This window comes from Puma concolor, chromosome B1 (assembly GCF_028749965.1).
Source record: "Puma concolor isolate L17-30 chromosome B1, mPumCon1.1.hap2, whole genome shotgun sequence".
NCBI classification, from domain to species: Eukaryota; Metazoa; Chordata; class Mammalia; order Carnivora; family Felidae; genus Puma; species Puma concolor.
In genome coordinates, this window is record NC_141670.1 from 28,223,142 (window position 1) to 28,242,496 (window position 19,355).

The window sequence follows — 19,355 nt, forward strand, 5'->3', positions numbered from 1 at the left end:
TCTGTTTCCTAGGTACTCTGTGGTTTTTAAGTGATATTATCTCATTTGAGGAAAGAAAAGATGATCAGAAATGGTCAATTTGTCAAGAGTTTGGAGAAGCAAAATATGACTGTGTACATACAGTGTTCTCCCTGGAAGGGAGGTACTGAACCCAAGACATGTGAGCAGTTTAGTGACCGGAAGTGTTCTCTTGTTCAGCTAGTATCAGTTTATCAAGACTTGCCATGGCTTGAGAAGAACATACCTGAGACTCACAGCTTTGGGCTCTAATTACAAGCTTAACTGAACCATCTTCCGATTTGCTAATATCGCCTCCAAGCTATCATTCAAGAAAGGGAAGAACTCTGGCTCAGAGCACCAGAATTCCATTCAACACATAGCAAATTTTTTTTTTTAAGTTTATTTATTTTGAGAGAGAGAGTGCACACACAAATGGGGGAGGAGTAGAGAGAGAGGAAAAGAGAGAATCCCAAGCAGGCTCTGCACTGTCAGCAAAGAGCCCGAGGTGGAGCTCCAATTCATGAACTATGAGATTATGACCTGAGCTGAAATCGCGTCGGATGCTTAACTGAGCCATCCAGGCACCCCTACACGTGGCAAATTTAGAGAAGCTTTCTGATTTATACATTAGTCTCATGTGAATTTAATTTGTATAGTTCGGCCCCCAAGTCTGTCCATTTAGTCTATGAATTCTGAATATTCTGATAAAACACAGTTTCTGATCCTTTAGGACAAAGAACCAAAGCCTGGACAATGTATTATGAAACTTCGCTCTTTGGGGCTTCTCCATAGCCAGGTTGCCACTTTCTCTAATAGTCTCTCTCACTGAGACTGCACTCCAGCTTCATCACAGACATTCTAGGCAATTATGCTAATGGTGGGACAAACCCTGACAAGCTTGTGACAAAAATGGTAGCAATTGGGCAGGGAGAAGAAAGAAACCATCTTATCACAGCATCTTACTGCAATGTGGTGATAGCTGTTGGGTCAGGATGATAGATTTTCACCAGTTGGATAGTATCAGGTCCAGAAAGGGTACTCTACACTGCTGTCTTACTCATCCATGAATACACACTATAATACTTACGCTATGTAGAAGGTTACCTTGAGATGTAGCAACTAGATCCAGTGAACATATCTTACATGCTTTCTGCAGGTCAAATCTAGGAGTACTTCAACTGGTGCTTCTGGCTCAGTGTGCCTCATGATGTTTCTCAGCCAGTCAGTCAGACCTGCAGTCATCTGAAGACTTGACGGGCTGGATGGTCCACTTACAAGATGGAGCACGAGAGCCTTGCCATAGGGCTGGTGGGTATCCACGAAATGGCAGCCAGTTTCCCTCAGCTTCCTTCAGATCCATGTGAGGAAGGACCTTGTCTCTAGAGTTGCATACCATCACTTCTACTTAGAAGCAAGTCATTAAGTCCGTCTCTCACTCAATGGAGAGAGGATTAAGATCCAACTTTTCAAGGGAGGAGCATCCAAGAATTCACGTTCATATTCTAAAACCATACACACATCCCTTTATACCTGGGTTCCTTACTAGTGTGCAGTCAGCATCTCAAGGCTCTCCACATCAGGGAAGATGGGTTCAGGAAGAACTCTTTCTTAATGGGCATGCCACATGACCTCATCAGAGGTCTTCAGCTTATAAACTTCTCTAAACATCATCTTCTTAGAAATTTAGATTACTCATCCCTAAATATATATTTCATTAACCATAAGTTTAACTTCTCTAGGCCTAGTAGAAATTATTATTAATAAAAATCCTGAAGGGTAAGAATGTTGAGTAAGAGAATGAAAACAATACAAAAACTCTTCTTCCTCCTCCCTCTCGTCCCCCTCCTCCTCTTCTTCTTTTAAATTTAAGTAACCTCTCCACCCAATGTGGGGCTCAAACTCATGTCCCCATGATCAAGAGTCACATGTTATACACACACTCTACCAACTAAGCCAGCCAGGCATCCTTACAAAAACTATTCTTAACATATACTTAGGCATTAACTTATTAAATGTGTATACAACCGACTATGTGACAGGCACTGTTAAAAGCAGTTTACACTTAACTGGTTAGTTATACACTAAGTCATTTAATTCTCTTGACAATCAGGTGATATTATCACTGTTTTACAGATGTGGAAGTTGAAGCACAGACAGGCTAAGTAACTGTCCAAGGTCACTGAGTAAATGGCATTTGGCTCCAGAGTTCATGATCTTTTTTTTTTTTTAATTTATTTTTTTAACGTTTATTTATTTTTGAGACAGAGAGAGAGAATGAATGGGGGAGGGGCAGAGAGAGAGGGAGACACAGAATCGGAAGCAGGCTCCAGGCTCTAAGCTGTCAGCCCAGAGTCCAACGCAAGGCTCGAACTCATGGACCGCGAGATCATGACCTGAGCTGAAGTCGGACGCTTAACCGACTGAGCCACCCAGGCACCCCAGAGTTCATGATCTTAACCCCATTCAATACTGCCTTTTAGAAGGCCTGTTAAACCTTTTTAGAGATTCCATAATTCAGCGGGCTTCCTAAATGCTAGTTAGAAAAACAGTTGTAGACTTGCCTTGCTTATTAATTTTTTTTTTTTTAAAGTTCTTCAATAGCGTGAGATAAAACAATAGGAAAACTTAAAAAGAATTATTTGGTCTTCCCCCTGAATTCAGTAAAAATTACTAGAAAGGGGGATGCCTGCCTGGTTCAGTCAGTAGAGCATGCAACTCTTGATCTCTGGGTTGTGAGTTCAAGCCCCACATTGGGTGTAAAGATCACTTAAAAATAAAATCTTGGAAAAAAAAAAAAAGAATTACTAACAGAGGGGTCATCATGTTGAGGCTATAGGACATTCTATCCAAAAACTTTAAATTGGTTCTGCTGATTATTAATTAACCGTGGTAGTAAATCATGGTGGTGTTTTTGTTGTTTTTACTATTAAACCTAATATAATTTCATTTTAGATGATTTAGGGGGTGGGAAGGAAATACTTATAATTCTGTGGCCCACCCTTAAACACCACTGCTTGAACTCCTTATATCATTTTGGTAGCTAGTTCTCAGTATACAGTCCAACCGTTAATGAAGGTAAATGAAGATCTCTTTCAGATACTTGAATCTTAAAGCTTCATAATCCACCCTGTAGACCTGCTGTTTTATCACAAGAGGGCACCAGGAAACAGGATAGTTTTGCCCCTAGTGATTAGCAAATAGGTTCCCTTGAAGAATTTTATTTTTTAACGTTTATTTAGTTTTGAGAGAGGGAGATCAAGCAGGGGAGGGACAGAGAATGGGGGGAGGGGGGGCGGGGCGGCGCAGAGGATCCAAAGCAGGCTCCAAGCTGAAAGCAGAAGAGAGGGCCTGATGCAGGGCTCTCGAACTCATGAACCGCAAGATGACCCAAGCTGAAGTCTGACACTTAACTGACTCAACCACCCACGCACCCTGAGAATTTTATTATCCTTAGTAATCTGACCCATATTTTTTTTTATTTAAAAAAACATTTTTTACATTTATTTTTGAGAGAGACAGAGCACAAGCAGGGTAGGGGCAGAGAGAGAGGGAGACACAGAATCGGAAGCAGGTTCCAGGCTCTGAGCTGCTCTGAGCTGTCAGCACAGAGCCTGACACAGGACTTGAACCCCCAAACCATGAGATCATGACCTGAGCCAAAGTTGGACACTCAACCGACTAAGCCACCCAGGCGCCCCATAATCTGACCCACTATTAAAGCTACCAATATTTTCTTCCTTTTTCCTTCCTTCCTTCCTTCCTTCCTTTTTCCTTCCTTCCTTCCTTCCTTCCTTCCTTCCTTCCTTCCTTCCTTCCTTCCTTCCTTCCTTCCTCTTCTTTCTTTCTTTCCTTCTTTCTTCCCTACCTCCTTTCTTTTTCTTTTATTTTCGTTGTCAAATGATCCTTTATTGAAATATTTTCCTTATTAGTAGTTCTTAACTAGCTGGGCATTCCATTGTACCACTATTGATGTCATCTGTGATGTCATGAGGGTGGTGGCCATCAACATTGCATCCCACAGACTGGGCAGTCTCCAGGATCTCTTTAATGGTTCCAGAGAGTTCTCAGGCTAAAGATCCGTGCCACATTTATCAGGCAATATTGACAATCTCATCAAAAGTGAGATTTCTGGGGTGCCGAATGGCTCAGTTGGTTGAGCCTCTGACTCTTGATTTTGGGTGAGGTCACAATCCCAGGGTCATGGGATTGAGCCCCGAGTCAGGCTCTGTGCTGAGCGTGGAGCCTGTTGATGATTTTTTCTCTTTCTCCCTCTCCCTCTGCCTCTGCCTGTGCCTGTGTGTGTGCACACACTGTCTCTCAAAAGAAAACAAAATTTTAAAAAATTTTAAAGTGATATTTCTACTGTGCTTACTGTTCTTGTGCTTCTTTCTGTCTATTGGTGGTTCCTTGAGGACTCTGGTAATCCGGGTGGAGGCAGAAGGTACCACTTCAATCTGGGCCTGTCTGTTCTGAATGGTCCGCTTCGCTGTAATCCTCAGACTCTTCCAATCACCAGTTGCCTTGGTGATGTTATCACCAACTTTTTTTGTAGACAAACGCAGGGGGCCAATCTTCGGGGCCAGGACAGATGTGGTGCCAACCTCGTCACCAGTGCACCTCAGGTGTGCGACTTTGATCTCGCCGGGGTCAAATTTAGGCGCCATGTCGGAGGCGGCTGGTGTCAGGTGAACCTGGATTCGGGACGACCGAAGACAGTCGCACCTTGGCCTCTTCTGAGCCGAAAGCTGAAAGCTTGACTTCAATATTTTCTTTCTTTTTTTTTTTTTTAATTTTTGTCTTTTTTTAATGTTTTATTTATTTTTGAGACAGAGAAAGACAGAGCATGAACGGGGGAGGGGCAGAGAGAGAGATGGAGAGACCCAGAATCTGAAGCAGGCTCCAGGCTCTAGGCTGTCAGCACAGAGCCCGACGTGGGGCTCGAACTTACAGACCGCGAGATCATGACCTGAGCCGAAGTCGGCCGCTTAACCGACTGAGCCACCCAGGCGCCCCTTCAATATTTTCTTAAACATAAACTAGGAACAGTTCCTTTTCTGCCTTCTTCAAAGAGATGTATTTTAATATTTCAGAGCATTCACCATGTTGGACCCGGTGACACCAAACACATCCAATGGGAGACCCCGGCATTATGCCCTGCTGCAGAGAAGCATTACTGGCCCTCCTGGCGGCTTAGCAAAGAAGGGTTTGGTCAAATCGTATTCGTTAGCATTCCCCTCAGAAGAGTTTCACAGCTTCATATAAATTTGAATGCTAAGTTTCTGAATTGAGATTTTCTGTTTCTAAAACCAGCTCAGCTTTCCTGTGGTTCATACCTTTGAACCAGTCCCTGTTCTGTGTGAAAAATACTCCTGATGCTGAACACCCACACAATTTTTACAACTAGTAAGTAGGCTAGTCCTTGACAGGCTAATCACTTCTTCCTGATGCATATGCTTTCCAAAAGTCAGTCATTTGTTCCCAAACTTGTTTATGCAAGTTGTACTTGGTAATCATATAATTTAATTTAATATTACCCAAATGAAACAAATAGGAGCATGAAGAGAGTTGTGATGTCCATGAAAATAAGTTGAATACTTAGAAAGTCCTGGTAAAGACCTATCGGATACCCAGAAGTAGCTCTAAAGGATTGTCTTTCTCAAGAAAAAAATGCTGTGGGATTAGGTATGGGCAAACAAATGTGTAAGTTCGGGTGGAGGAAAGGTCAAAATCCAGCAGAATTCTGCGCTCAGTTTTCTCTACAAGTGTCTTGAGTCCTCAGTCCAATGAAACTAAAATTGATAGTGCTGCTTGCTCACATTAATGTATGTCTTTTGTACAGCCCTGGTCCATAGACTCCAATCAGAAAAGGCCTTTTAGCCAGATATCAGAGGAATGGTGGATGAATGGAATTGTATGTTTTTAATTAAAAATAACATTTTAAGGGGCGCCTGGGTCGATCAGTCGGTTGAGCGTCCGACTTCGGCTCAGGTCATGATCTCGCGGTCCGTGAATTCGAGCCCCGAGTCGGGCTCTGTGCTGACGGCTCAGAGCCTGGAGCCTGTTTCAGATTCTGTGTCTCCCTCTCTCTGACCCTCCCCCATTCATGCTCTGTCTCTCTGTCTCAAAAATAAATAAACGTTAAAATAAATAACATTTTTATGTTTATTATAATTTTGTGATTCTCCACTCTGATCAGCAGATCCTGATGACCTAGGGAAGAGAGCTTCTACCGTAGACTTGTAGGAGCTGGCCAACCACACGTAGGTAGCGGAATGATTGACCTCAATGCTTGTTAGTGACTTATGTATACTGTTGAATGAATAACCTCTTTTTTTTTTAATGTTTATTTATTTTTGAGAGAGCATGAGTCGGGGAGGGGCAGGAGTGCAAGGGGACAGAGGATCCAAAGTGGGCTCTGCACTGACAGTAGAGAGCCTGATTCTCACGAACCACGAGATCAAGACTTGAGCCTAAGTTGGGCACATAACCCACTGAGTCACCCAGGCACCCCATGAATAACCTAACACACAGAACCCTTTATCTCTGGGTTAAGTGCACTTGATTTTTAATACAGCAGATTTTTAGAACTTAATTACATATAATATGTCTAGACCTATTAGCTGAAAGAATGGTTTCAGGTCCTTCAACTTATCCTGTAACTGCCTAAAATACATTTTTTTTACTTAAGGCTCGCTGGCACAATTGTAGATGTGTCATATATATTGCTTAAATGCGTAGAGCCCCCAAAAGAGAAGTCTTTGATTTTGTGTTTACCCCTGTAGTTAGTGAACTTCTGCCATTGTGCTCAGTATATTTTATAATTAGAAAAAGAATGACCCACACTTGGTCCCGTATGATAATCTTTACATTTGAACTTTTTATAATTCAGTAAAAAAAATTGGAAAGCTTTTTACCGGTTGCAGATAAATTGTTAAATTTGTGCCAGATGACAGAAAATCAAATGCATTTGAGTTTTGAATACTGAAATATGGAAGGGGAAAACTTGTACTGTAAATGGTACTGTGCTAAAGTTGACTTCCTCTTTCTACAATGTGTTAGGGCCCCTCCCTATATTTCAACCCTTGCCCAAAAGAAAAGCCATGTTATTAGATCAAGGGCAAGCATCCGTTCCCCTCTTCTTCCTCCTCAGCAGAGCCTCAAATTTTACTCAGCTGTCTGTCCAGTCCACAGGTGAACCTTAATCAGTCCATGCCAATGAGTGTTGGGTCTTTCCCTGGTCCACAATGTGCCTGTAACTTAAATTTGCCTAATACAAGCTGAAGGACAAACTAACTTGTTATCGAGGGAGGTTTTCCTTCTACCACTGGATGTGAATAAGGGGACATACTGCCTATTTGCTGCTGACAGCCACCTTACCACCACGAGGAGCGGTAGCAGAACAACAATATAGAAAAAATGGAGGTGCTTTAAGACGTGGCTGAGCTTAACCTTAGAGCCTGCTTCACTCTGGACTTGTTAGGTGAGATAATACATTTTCCCATTATCTCAGCAAGTGTGAGCTGGGTTTTCTGTTACAGAAATTTTATATCCTAATACAAAATACCAAAAATTTTCAAGAAATTTTGCCTCAATTTTTTTAAGTTTATTTATTGATTTTGAGAGAGGGGGTGGGGGTGTTCTAGTGGGATAGGGACAGAGAGGAGGGGAGAGCCTCAAGCGGGCTTGGCATTGTCAGCTCAGAACCCGACTTGGGCCTCAAACTCACGAATTGTGAGATTGTGACCTGAGCCGAAGCCAAGAGTCAGATGCTTAACTGACTGATGGACCCACGCACCCCTACCTCAATTTTTTTTTTTTAATGTTTACTTGTTTTTGAGGGACAGAGACAGAGCATGAGCGGGGGAGGGGCAGAGAGAGAGGGAGACACAGAATTCGAAGCAGGCTCCAGGCTCCGAGCTGTCAGCACAGAGCCCGATGAGGGGCTCGAACTCCCAGACTGTGAGATCATGACCTGAGCTGAAGTCGGTCGCTCAACCGACTGAGCCACCCAGGCGCCCCACCCCTGCCTCAATTTTTAAGTGGCCTGCTTTGCTGATGTAGTCAGTACGTGCCTGGTCTAACTATTGTGCAGTCCAGCACTGCCAGGTGCTGCAGGGGTGGCAAATTGAAGAGGGGCAAGTGTGCATATGCAAGGAGACGAGATAAGAAGTTTTGTGGTGGCTTTGGGATGGACCGTTAAAGATAGGGACAAGTGGAACACTTAGACATTTAGGAGGTAAAATTGATAAGATTCAGTGATTGACTAAATATTGGGGGAAGGGAGAGACAAGGTGGCAAGCATGACCTAGGGTTTCTATTTTGTGTAAGTAGATGGGTGGTGGTCTACTCACTGAGCTCGAGAGAGCACAGGAAGAAGACAAGTTGATATTAACAAGAATTTGATGTTGGAAACATTGATTTTGAGATGCCTTTGATATATCCAATGTAGATTTTTCTATAGCAGCTCGAGACATAATTTATCCTTTTAAAATCTACAGTTTTGAGGATTTTAATACATTCATAGAGCTATGCAATCATCATTACTAATTTCTTTTTTTAACATTTTCACTCCAAAACCCCATACCCATGAGCAGTTTTCTCATTCCTTCTTCCTCCAAACCCTGGCAACCGCTGATCTACTTTTAGTGTCTGGATTTGCCTGTTCTGGATAAGCAACTCATCACATAAAATGTGATGATAAAGTTAATGGCTGGGTTTCTCATCAGAAATCATGGAGGCTAGCTTTTTCTTCTCAGGATGGCGTCCAATAGGCACTCAGAATGGTCTAGTGTTTGACATACCATCGTTGGCTGTCCTACGATACAGCCTCTAACAAAACCAGGCTGTCCTGAACCCTGGTAATAGAATCATTTACCTTTATACCAAGAAGATTGGGAAAGCATCCAATTCTGCTTGTGGGGTGTGCCCAGGCCGACTTTGAGGAGTTCATGCTATGAGACCTAGAGTTCTCCTGAGGTTGTCTAAAATGAAAGAACATATCATCAGGACCTATGGTGGTTCCATGTGAGCTAAGTGTGTTTGTGATAGGACCAATTGTGCTTTCCTTGTTGATGAGCAGAAAATTGTTTTGAAAGTGTTGAAGGCACAAGCACAGAGTCAGAAAGCTAACTAAAAAAGTGAAGTTTTTTTGAGTAATAAAAATTTTTTTTAAATCACAGAGGCTAGAAGGCAGTAGGTGACATATGTATGTATGTATGTATGTATTTTGTGATTTTGTGATTTTATGATTTTATCTTAAAGGAATCTCCACACCCAGTGTGGGGCTTGAACTCACAACCCCGAGATCAAGAGTTGCACGCTTCTCCAACTGGGCCAGCCAGGTGCCCTTAGGGTGATATACTTAAAGTCCTGAAAAAAAAATTGTCAACCAATTGAAAAGAGGTACTTACAAACAGGTATTTGCACACCAACAATGTTCACCAACGTTCATAGCATTATTCACAAAAAGTAGAAACAACCCAAGTATTCATTTATAGAAGAATGGATAAAAAATGTGTAGTGTGTCCATACAGTGGAATATTATTTGGTCATAAAAAAGGAATGAAGTATGGATCCATCCTACAACATGGATGAACCTTGAAACATGCTGAGTAAAAGAAGCCAGACCCAAAAGGCCACACACACAGTGTGATTCCATTCATATGATCCGTCAAGAATAGGCAAACCTAGAGAGACAAAAAGTAGAGTGGTAGTTGATGGGTGATGAAGAGAAGGGCAATTGGGGACTACAGGTTTCCTTTTAGGTTAAAGTAGAAATGTTCTAGAATTAAACAGGGATGGTGGTTGCATAGCATTGCGAATATACTAAAAAGCACTGAATTGTATACTCTAAAATGTTTAAGGTGGTGAATTATGTTACATGAAATTTATCTAAATAGAAGAATTTTCTGTTTCAGAAATGGGAAAGGATGATGAGACTATTTCCCCATATCTGATATTAAAGGACAAAACTGGATTTATGGTGTCTCTAGTAAGGGAGAACTGCTTGTCAGGCATGGTCTCCAAGAGCAGAGCAGACTGCTGATCTCCTGTAGAGTTTTTGAGAAGTGTGGAATTCATGGATTGATGGCCTTTCAGAAGTGTGAATGGGTTGACATCATCTGTGGAAGTGTGGTTGCTCAGGTGAGACATACTGATTTGCAGGTGCTCAGGTGCACTTTTACCACAGCGGGTCCATTCTTATTTATTGACTGATTTTCAAAAGCAAGAGTGAACATTGGTTGGTTTGCAAAAGTATGTTCAGTTCAGCTAATTGTCACAGATAGATGGAAGAGACTTAACAACCAGTTCTGGTGGCTTCTTGTTACCATGGCTACACAACAATCCATCTTTCCCTAACTTGGTAGGAGCCTTCTTTTTCTCATACCAACCTCTTCCATGTCTGTAACCTCTTCCATTCTCTCCCTCAGGGTCTGATCAATGAGAGGGAAAGGGCAGGAATCTCCTTCAATACAGGCTCTGTGCTTCTTTACTCATACATCTATTCAACAAATTGTGTCATGGCATACAGAGGAGGAGAATAATACAATCCCTGTCCCAGAGTCTGGGGGTGGAACTCAGCTACACTCGTTCTGTCTAGAAGAGGGAGGGAGGTTCCCAGAGGAGAAAAGCCTTGAATGGACCTGACCCTGACTCAATCCTGACACTTACTCTATCCGTGTAAGTATGCAGGACAAATCAGGAGAAAAGGCTTTCAAGAGAAGCAAGTTAACAGTATATCGTGATTAAGTTTTTATGTCAATTCATCTAGATAAGAAATTAATATTTATTAGTTACTTGCCTTGTGTTAGGCTTTGCTAAGTGCTTTAAATGGGTTTTACTAAAACCTCACAAAAACCTTATGATTAGGTACCACTCTTGACATCATTTGCCAAGGAGGAAATTTACTCTCAAAGGGCTAAATAATTTGCCCAAGGTTATGTGGTAAGCAGCAGAGGCTGGATTCAAATACAGACCATCTGACTTAATAGCTACTTGGAACCTTTGATAAATTACAAGTTTAACATAGGGAAGAAAAACGTAGCCTACAGAAGAGGGCATTCAATTTCAGTGTGAAGTATATCTAATCCACCTTAATAAGACAATTTATGTTTCAGGTATCGATCAGGATTTGCATTCAAAAGTATTTTAAATATTATGAAAAAGTATTTGGATAGGGTGGCTTAGTCAGCTGAGTGTCTGACTTGATTTCGGCTCAGGTCATGATCTCATGTTTTGTGAGATCGAGCCCTGTATCAGGCTCTGCGCTGACAGCATGGAGCCTGCTTGGGATTCTCTCTCTCTCTCTCTCTCTCTCTCTCTCTCTCTCTCTCTCTCTTTCTCTCTCTCTCTCTCTCCCCCTCTGACCCCCTCAAAAATAAGTAAATAAACTTTTTAAAAAAAGGTTTTTGGTACAATATATATCCCATAATTTAACAGATAATAACTGTTGAATTCAACAGTTATTCAACAGAATTGAATAATTCTGATTGAGCCATCAAGTTAAAGGAACTGAAGGAAATTTACAGAGAAAACTGGTTTTATCCTTCAGAAAGAAGCTTATAAGGGTGACACAATGAGGATGATAGGTATATATGTACATTTATTAAGGGTCAAATCAGAACACTAATCAGGGAGCCTGGGTGACTCAGTTGGCTAAGTGTATGACTTCAGCTCGGGTCGTGATCTTGCTGTTTATGAGTTCGAGCCCCATGTCTGGCTCCGTGCTGACAGCTCAGAGCCTGGAGCCTGCTTCAGATTCTGTTTCTCCCTCTTTCTCTTCTCCTCCCCTGCTTGCACTCTGTCTCTCTCTCAAAAATAAAGATTAAACAAATTTTTTTTTAATAAAAACACAAATTGCCTAAGTACTTACCCTGTGGTACATGGCTTATATGCAAAAAGTGGGTTTTTTTCCCTAAAAAAAAGTGTCTGTAACTTCCATCAACTTCTTAAAGAATTCTGTTACCACCCCCCACAAAAAGCTAAGAATGACTGCTCTGAAATTTTCAGCAGGGAAAAATGACTAATACATTCCTAATTTTGCTTCCATTTACATTTCTTTCTCAATGTTAATTACTGGTTACATTACACAGTTTGCTTTGGTTACCATATTTTCTAGTCAAGGATTTTTGGGTCACAAGGTAAAGACATTACTTAAAACTAATTTAAGCAAAAAGGACTTCATGGAAGGTTCTCGATAGTTAATGGAATCCAAGGGCATCAAGCAGAGCTGGGACCCACAGAGGACTGGACCAGGAAGCTGGCAGTCAGCTTAGCTTCCCTTACTCAAGTTCTCTCTCACATTGTCCCCTCTGTTGGCTTCTCAGCAGACCAGCAATCACTGCTTATACGTGCGTGTGACCCTCCGTGGTTGCCCTCACTCCCTGGTTTGCTCGTGCTCTGTTCACTGGCCTGCGGAAATGATGACACAGCATCTCACAGTGCCCCGTTCAGAACTCTCAGGACGGAGTCTCTGCTGGACCCACTGCTGGTCTCGTCAGCCACAGGCAGAAAGGCAAGTGTGAGTGCGGCTGCTGGGTGTGACCATGGGCAACTCCCAGAAAGGGGAGCAGAGGCTGAGAGGCACCCCATCTGTGTCTCCTAGTCCACTCCATTGAAAGTGGATTTGCTTGTCTGTATGCCTGAATTTCAGGAAGTTTTCATTTATAATAGTCTCTATAATCTTAAAATATTCTCTTTTCCTATGGAGAGCATTAAGAGAGAAGACTTTACATAAAACCATGATCTTACTTTTAGATTGAAATCTCCATTATGTTGATTTAGGTCTTTTATCTGTATTGCAAACTTGTGGAATTTGTGTCACTTTCTCATGTTACAGTTTCAGATCCTGGTCCCTATCATCATCCATCCACCCATACACACATTAGCTGAAAAGATAGATGCCTTCCTCAATATTTAGCTTAAAAGTCGTCATGGTTGGTATATTGGTTAATATCAGTCATCTGAAGAGGTGAATCCCAACCTGTAGTGTCCCATATGTATTTTATTTCACAAACCCTCTCCCTTCTCCAGGAGTGCTATGAGATCTGCCATTTTTTGAAAAATGAATTTAGGGGTGCCTGAGTGGTTCAGTCAGTTAAGCATGGGACTCCAGCTCAGGTCATAATCCCACGGTTCGTGAGTTTAAGCCCCACGTCAGCCTCTGTGCTGACAGCTTGGAGCCAGGAGCCTGCTTCGGATTCTGTCTCCCTCTCTCTCTACCCCTCCTCCCCCTCAAAAATAAATACACATTAGAAAAAGAAAAATGGGGCTGCCTGAGTGGCTTGGTCAGTTAAGCATCCAACTTTGGCTCAGGTCATGATCTCATGGTTCGTGAGTTTGCTCCCCACACCGGGCTCTGCTCTGACCGCGCAGAGACTGCTTGGGATGCTGCCTCCCTCTCTCTATGCCCCTCCCCTGCCCACGCTCTGTTGCCCTCTCTCTCAAGAATGCATAAACATTGAAAAAGAATTTTTTTTAAATAATGGGACCCCAGCCCCAGAGGAGGCTGCCACCTGATTTAACACCACCAACTGATAGCAGTGAGCTGCCACCTGGAGGTGACTTATGCTGCCCTTGAGTTCATTCTCCCTCTCAGGTTTCTGACAGCTCCCTCGGAGTCAGCTTGCCAAGGGTCGGAGTCCTTGTCAATGAGCAACTGTCCTCTCTGGAAATCTAAATCCTTTTGAACAGTTTATATTTCATTCGGGTCATTGTGCAAAAGTATATTGGATTAATTATGGAGGGCCACTCAGGTAGAAATGAAACAGCTTAGAGAAATGATCACATATGTACTATATATACAGGCGTATAAACTGTTCCTAAAGTACAAGTGTAAAAATTATGCATCTATGAATACAAATTATCTATACTGAAAAGGAGAGTAAGTCAGACTTCATTCTAGAAGACAGCCCAGCCCCACATGTCCTTTCCGATCCACCTTCCAGGGAGGTGTGGAAATGACAAAGCCTCCCTCAGGAAGGCCTACCAGACAATACCTAGTAATAGAAGAAAGGCCTTTGCCCCTACAGGGCCCAAAGCAAGGCTTTCCAATTTTGTTTGCATAAAATACCACTGCTTACAAAGTAAACATTAGCAGAATAATTTAACAAATATGGCTGTTGTCTTCCTGCCAGGTAATCCATTGATTATTTAGGATTTAAGACAAACTAAAGCCTTCGCAATTAATTGCTCTTTAGAAACTAATTCCAAAACTGTATGCAGAATGCTGCCTCTTTCCAAAAGAAACTTGAAGATAAAGAATGTGTATGTATACAGGTTAACAAAATAGAAATGAACATAGCAAGCTGGGACATGAGGAGAAGCAGATGTGCTGACCCTGAGGAACCACTGATTACCATGATTGATCATTGGATTTGACTTTGACAGCAAGTATACAAATCAGGAAATAGAAAACCTGAAAGCAATGGAAGGGCTAATGAATGGTGGTTAATGTTATAATTCATAGTTTCACATTTCTCAAATACCCATGTTTTTCACCACCTGAATTTGCAGCTGCATCGATATTTAAGGCTTTCATATTGTAACAAGACGCCACTGGATCAGAATCTTCTAGTACATTCCAGCACGAGCTCTACTGGACTGTGTGTCAGCTTGCTCTTCCAACTCAGAATCATTTGAGTCTTGTGTTTTAGGAAATAGAAAAGGAGGATTAAACTAGCGATGAGCTTTTGCCATATGTTTAGCTCCTTCATCTCTGACTGGAAAATTTGAGGTAATAAGGTCCCCAACATTTTGGCCTGAAAAACATCTCTATTATTCTTGGGAGTCATGACAAATAAAAAAAAGAATAAGTTACATTGTTCTCATTACATAGAATAGACACTTTCAACTGGAAGATTCTCAAGATGTACTTCTGGCGCAGGTCAGAGAGACTGGAGAATCTAACCAGACAGGATTCTCCTCTTACCCTTTTCTGGATCTGAGATCCCTGCCCTCAAGAGCCCACTTGTAGAGCCCAACGCCCAGTACAGTCCCCAAGAGCCTCCCAGAAATGGCGCCTGCGCGGAGGGCTGGGTGAGAGTCCTGCGTATACAGCAGTGGTTGGCACCAGAGGACAGCTGCAGACCTTAGGTGCTAGTAAATAAATAGATGAGAACAAAAAACATCCAGATCAGTAATGACCCTAATGGTTCAAGTTCAGGCCAGAAAAAAAAAAATTTTTTTTTAAGGGGAATAACTTGTCAAAATAAAATTGTCAAAATGAGACTTCACAGATTTCACCTATACACAGTCTCCTCCTTTGATCACGCGTGTGGCATGTTCCTCAATCTCTATGATCATCCAATTCTCATCAGAAACTATATCAACTATTTAGCAACTCTGCCTTAATGAGAATGAGAAGATGTGGGGTGAGGAGAGTGACAGCAGACAGAATACATTCTATTTTCTGAATTAAGACGAGAGGCAAGGAAGAAATGTGGACATGATCAATTTCTATCAGTAATCAAATAAAAAACACTAATTTTCAGAAAAGAGAAATTATAGGTTAAATGCCACTTTACTTTTCCTTGAAAAATCTGCATTTGGTCCCAATCCACCAAAACGAATGTAATCTTGGATTTATCTCCGGCCAGGTACTACCCTATCTTGCTTCGTTCATGGTTAAAACCTTCTAAAATCTACCTCCTGTCCGTTGGAATTTTTATTTAACCAAAGAAATCAGCATAATAACATATGTATATATTAATAGTAATGTATGTATTGTTGTAGTGTGATTACGAGAACGGTTTGACTTGTAGAACATTTACATCATCATTATGTTCTTCAACTCTGTTCCATCACATTCCTCTTCAGAGGTGGGGCACCTGGGTGGCTCAGTCAGTTAAGCATCTGACTCTTGGTTTTGGCTTAGGTCATGACCTCAGAGTTCATGAGTTCACGTCCCACTTTGGGCTCTGCACTGACAGTGTGGAGCCTGCTTGGGATTCTCTCTTTCCCTCCCCTGCTCATGTTCTCTGTTTCTCTCTCTGTCTCTCTCTCTCTCTCTCTCTCTCTGTCTCTCTCTGTCTCTCTCTCTCTCTCTCTCTCTCAAGTAAATAAATAAACTTTAAAAAATTATTTAAAAAATCTGTTTGCACATAGAATTCTAACAGATGTGATTCGCTCATGATGGCACACAGGTGCAGAAAACCATTCGTGACGCTGTGACATATTGTTGATTAATTCCTTTAGTTAAGGAAAATTTCCAGCTGACACATGGTAGCCATTGGAAGTGCTTAACCACGAAGATAGGGGCTGTCCCTCCAGGACGAGAGCACGTGTGCAGTTCTTCCAATAGCGAAGGCCTGCTTTCTCCCCTGAACTGCTGAGCGTTGGGACCTTCATCAATCAGCACAACACCCAATCTCTCAGCCAACAAGCAGCAGATTCTTAAGAAGCTTTTTTCTTATTTTTCTCCTGGAATGCTGCTACCGCGAGATCAAAGCCACACTCAGAAATATCTTTGCATAGTATCTACGCTGATTGTTTTTCTCGGTGCAAAACGAGAGAGTGCGTTGGCCCAGTGGTTCAAAAGCTCTTATCACAGAGATGAGTGAAGGGAAGTTATGAGCCCCTTCTTTCTTGACCTATGATCCCAGGGGCCTGAGCTCTAAAAGGTCAAGGCGGCAGCCTCCCTGAGAGCCATAAGCTGTGGGCCAAGAGCAAACTAAGCTGGGTCTGGACTGAGAGAAGTTAGTACACAGAGGCACAACGGTCCAGATGTAAGCGCCTGACTTGCAATAGAGGCCCACACACCATTTTTGCCGATTCCCCTTGTTCCCACTGTGCCTGCTTCCCCCCCTCACACGTTCCACTTGCCCTTAACCAGCCTGGTCTGTCACATGGCAGATTCCCAGCCTCTGCCCTCTCCTTGTTCTCTTCATGCCTCAGTTTCCACTGCCACCGACCTCAGCTGCCGCCTGAATGCCAGTGCTCCTTGAGTGTCTGTCCTGGGCCCTCCTTGGGTGATTTCACCTGCGCCCCCAGCTTCAACTGCCTCCAGTATGCTAATTCCGTGCAGCCTGGATTCCCAGCGCATCTAGCTCCCCCTATCCAGGCCCCAGATGCTTTCTAGAGAGCCCCCCTTCCATGCCCTTCTAGCATTGCATTTGTCATGTGCATCTGATGGGGTCTCTCAGAAATGTTTCACGTGGGAGTCCGGAGTGAGTCCCACTTTACACAGCAGATAGTGGTTGGCACCAATGGCACAATTGCAGACCTTACACAAACTGGCAGATTCTATCTGGGCACAAAGAACAAACCTCTGTTCGTACGTCCTCCCTCAGCTCTTCATTTTGCCTTCTGCCGCGTCGTTAGGCGATTCCATTCTTAGATTCGCGTGAGATGATACCAGAAGGCAGTTTATATAAAAGCGTTAGCTCTCCTCATGTATCCTAGCATAGTGCGTGGTAAGCACCTATTTTCCCAAACCAGCAAGCCTTCTATCAGACCTGACTCCTTCCTGTACCATCAGCTCTACCTCGGAAAGCTCAGCTCAGCTCGGCTCTACCTCTGAAATCTCTCTTGACATCTCCCTCTCTCTCCATCCCTCTGCCTAAAGCGGCCTTCATCATCTTTATCTTCTAACCATCTCCAGATTGATTGTCACCGTTTCCTCTCTCGTTCATTGAGTTGACTTCCTAAGGCATGAACGGCATCAGGCCTGCGCACATTTGGTGGCTTCTGGGTGCTTGTAAGCACAGCTCAGTTCTGGTGCCTGGTGCCCTCAGGCCACCTTATCAGCTGCCTCTCCTGATCGCTCCCCAAGGACCCCGTCCTTGAGACACCCCTAACTTCTGGTCCCAGAGCCACCTCCTCCCGTGCCCCATGCCACTACTGGCCACACTGTCTCCTTAGCTGTCTCTTCAGCTCTGAGTGTCCTTGCGTTTGCCAGTCAAACATCCACTTAATCAAAAACCCAGCTGGGAGCACTTGGGTGTCTCGGTTAAGCATCCAACTTCGGTTCAGGTCATGATTGCAAGGTTCGTGGGTTCGAGTCCTGTGTCAGGTTCTGTGCTGACAGCTCAGAGCCTGGAGCCTGCTTCGGATTCTTTGTCTCCCTCTGCCCGGCCTGCCCCTGCTCACACTCAGTCTCTCTGTCTCTCTAAACATCAACAACAACAACAACAAAACCCAGTTCAGACATAAGCACCCCCGACTCCCTTGGACACACTCAGCCGTTCTCCCCTGTGCTCCCCTGGGCCTGTGGACCCACCTCCGGGAGGACAGGCCTGGGCTGTTATCTTACACATCCACATACAGGCCCCACTTCCTCGTGCGATGCATTGGGAGGTCAGGTGCTCAAAATTGCCTGTTGGTTTTGATTTCACCAGAATAAGAAAGCTGAAAAGTCCCAGATCCACTTCCTAACAGTCTCATTACATTTTAATTGCTCCTCTCCCCACCACAGATAATGTTTAAATGAGAGTCTACTCTGACATATTTATTGAAATGACTTCTAGAAGCAAAGAATAAGCCCTTATAAGGAAACTCTCCCAGTGGAAGCCTGTTCCTGAGGTAACAGGAATCCCCCATCGAGTGGGCACACTGTCTTCACCTGGACAACCTGGAGTCCAGCAGGAGAAGGGTGGGTGGGAGAGAGGAGAGGAAAATGTGTTTCCATTAAAAGGAAAAAGAAGTGGTGTTGTGGGGCACCTGGCTGGCTTAGTCAGTGGAGCGTGTGACTCTTGATCTTGGGGATGTGAGTTCGAGCCCCACGTTGGGTGTAGAGATTACTTAAAAATAAAATCTTTAAAAATTTTTTTTAATGTTTATTTTTGAGAGAGAGAGAGTGAGTGGAGGAGGGGCGGAGAGAAGGAGACCCAGAATCCAAAGCAGGCTCCAGGCTCCAAAGTGTCAGCACAGAGCCCGACAAGCGGCTTGAACTCACAAACTGCAAGATCATGACCTGAGCTGAAGTTGAACGCTTAACTGATTGAGCCCCCAGGCACCCCAAAATAAAATCTTTAAAAAAAATAAATGGTGTTGTAAAACCTCCCAGAGTTAGGACCCTCACCGCCTAACAGCATAGCCTAACCCCTCATACGTGTCTAAGCATGTAGGTCAGTCAAACTACAGCGGTAACTGGGCTGAGAGAACTGCAAAGAGTGAGTGAACCTGCGTGGTGTTCAGACGAAGACAGTTGACCAGCTTTTACTGACAAATCCGTCCTCCTATCTCAGTGACAAATCCTTCAAGGTCAGAGGCCATGCCCTTTGCAACTTTAACCCCACACCCACGCCCCCCCTTTCCTCACATCCTACCTAGTCCCTGGTGGGCCAAAAATAAAGGTTTGCCACAGTGAACCTAACAATAGCTCCAAGGCAGGCCAGAAGGACTAGAAAGTAGAATGG

General features: G+C 43.3%; 1 protein-coding gene and 1 pseudogene across 1 annotated transcript; one reads left to right on the forward strand and one right to left on the reverse strand.

Annotated features, from left to right (window-relative positions):
* Positions 1–3,903: 3,903 nt before the first annotated feature.
* Positions 3,904–4,730, reverse strand: LOC112870023 (large ribosomal subunit protein uL11-like). The gene is given in 2 exon segments (XM_025933097.2): positions 3,904–4,144; positions 4,373–4,730. Coding segments are annotated over 2 exon segments (501 nt in total). The 5' UTR covers positions 4,665–4,730; the 3' UTR covers positions 3,904–3,935.
* Positions 4,731–8,780: 4,050 nt separating this feature from the next.
* LOC112869859 (large ribosomal subunit protein eL34 pseudogene) lies at positions 8,781–11,111 on the forward strand (annotated as a pseudogene).
* The last annotated feature ends 8,244 nt before the right edge of the window (positions 11,112–19,355 follow it).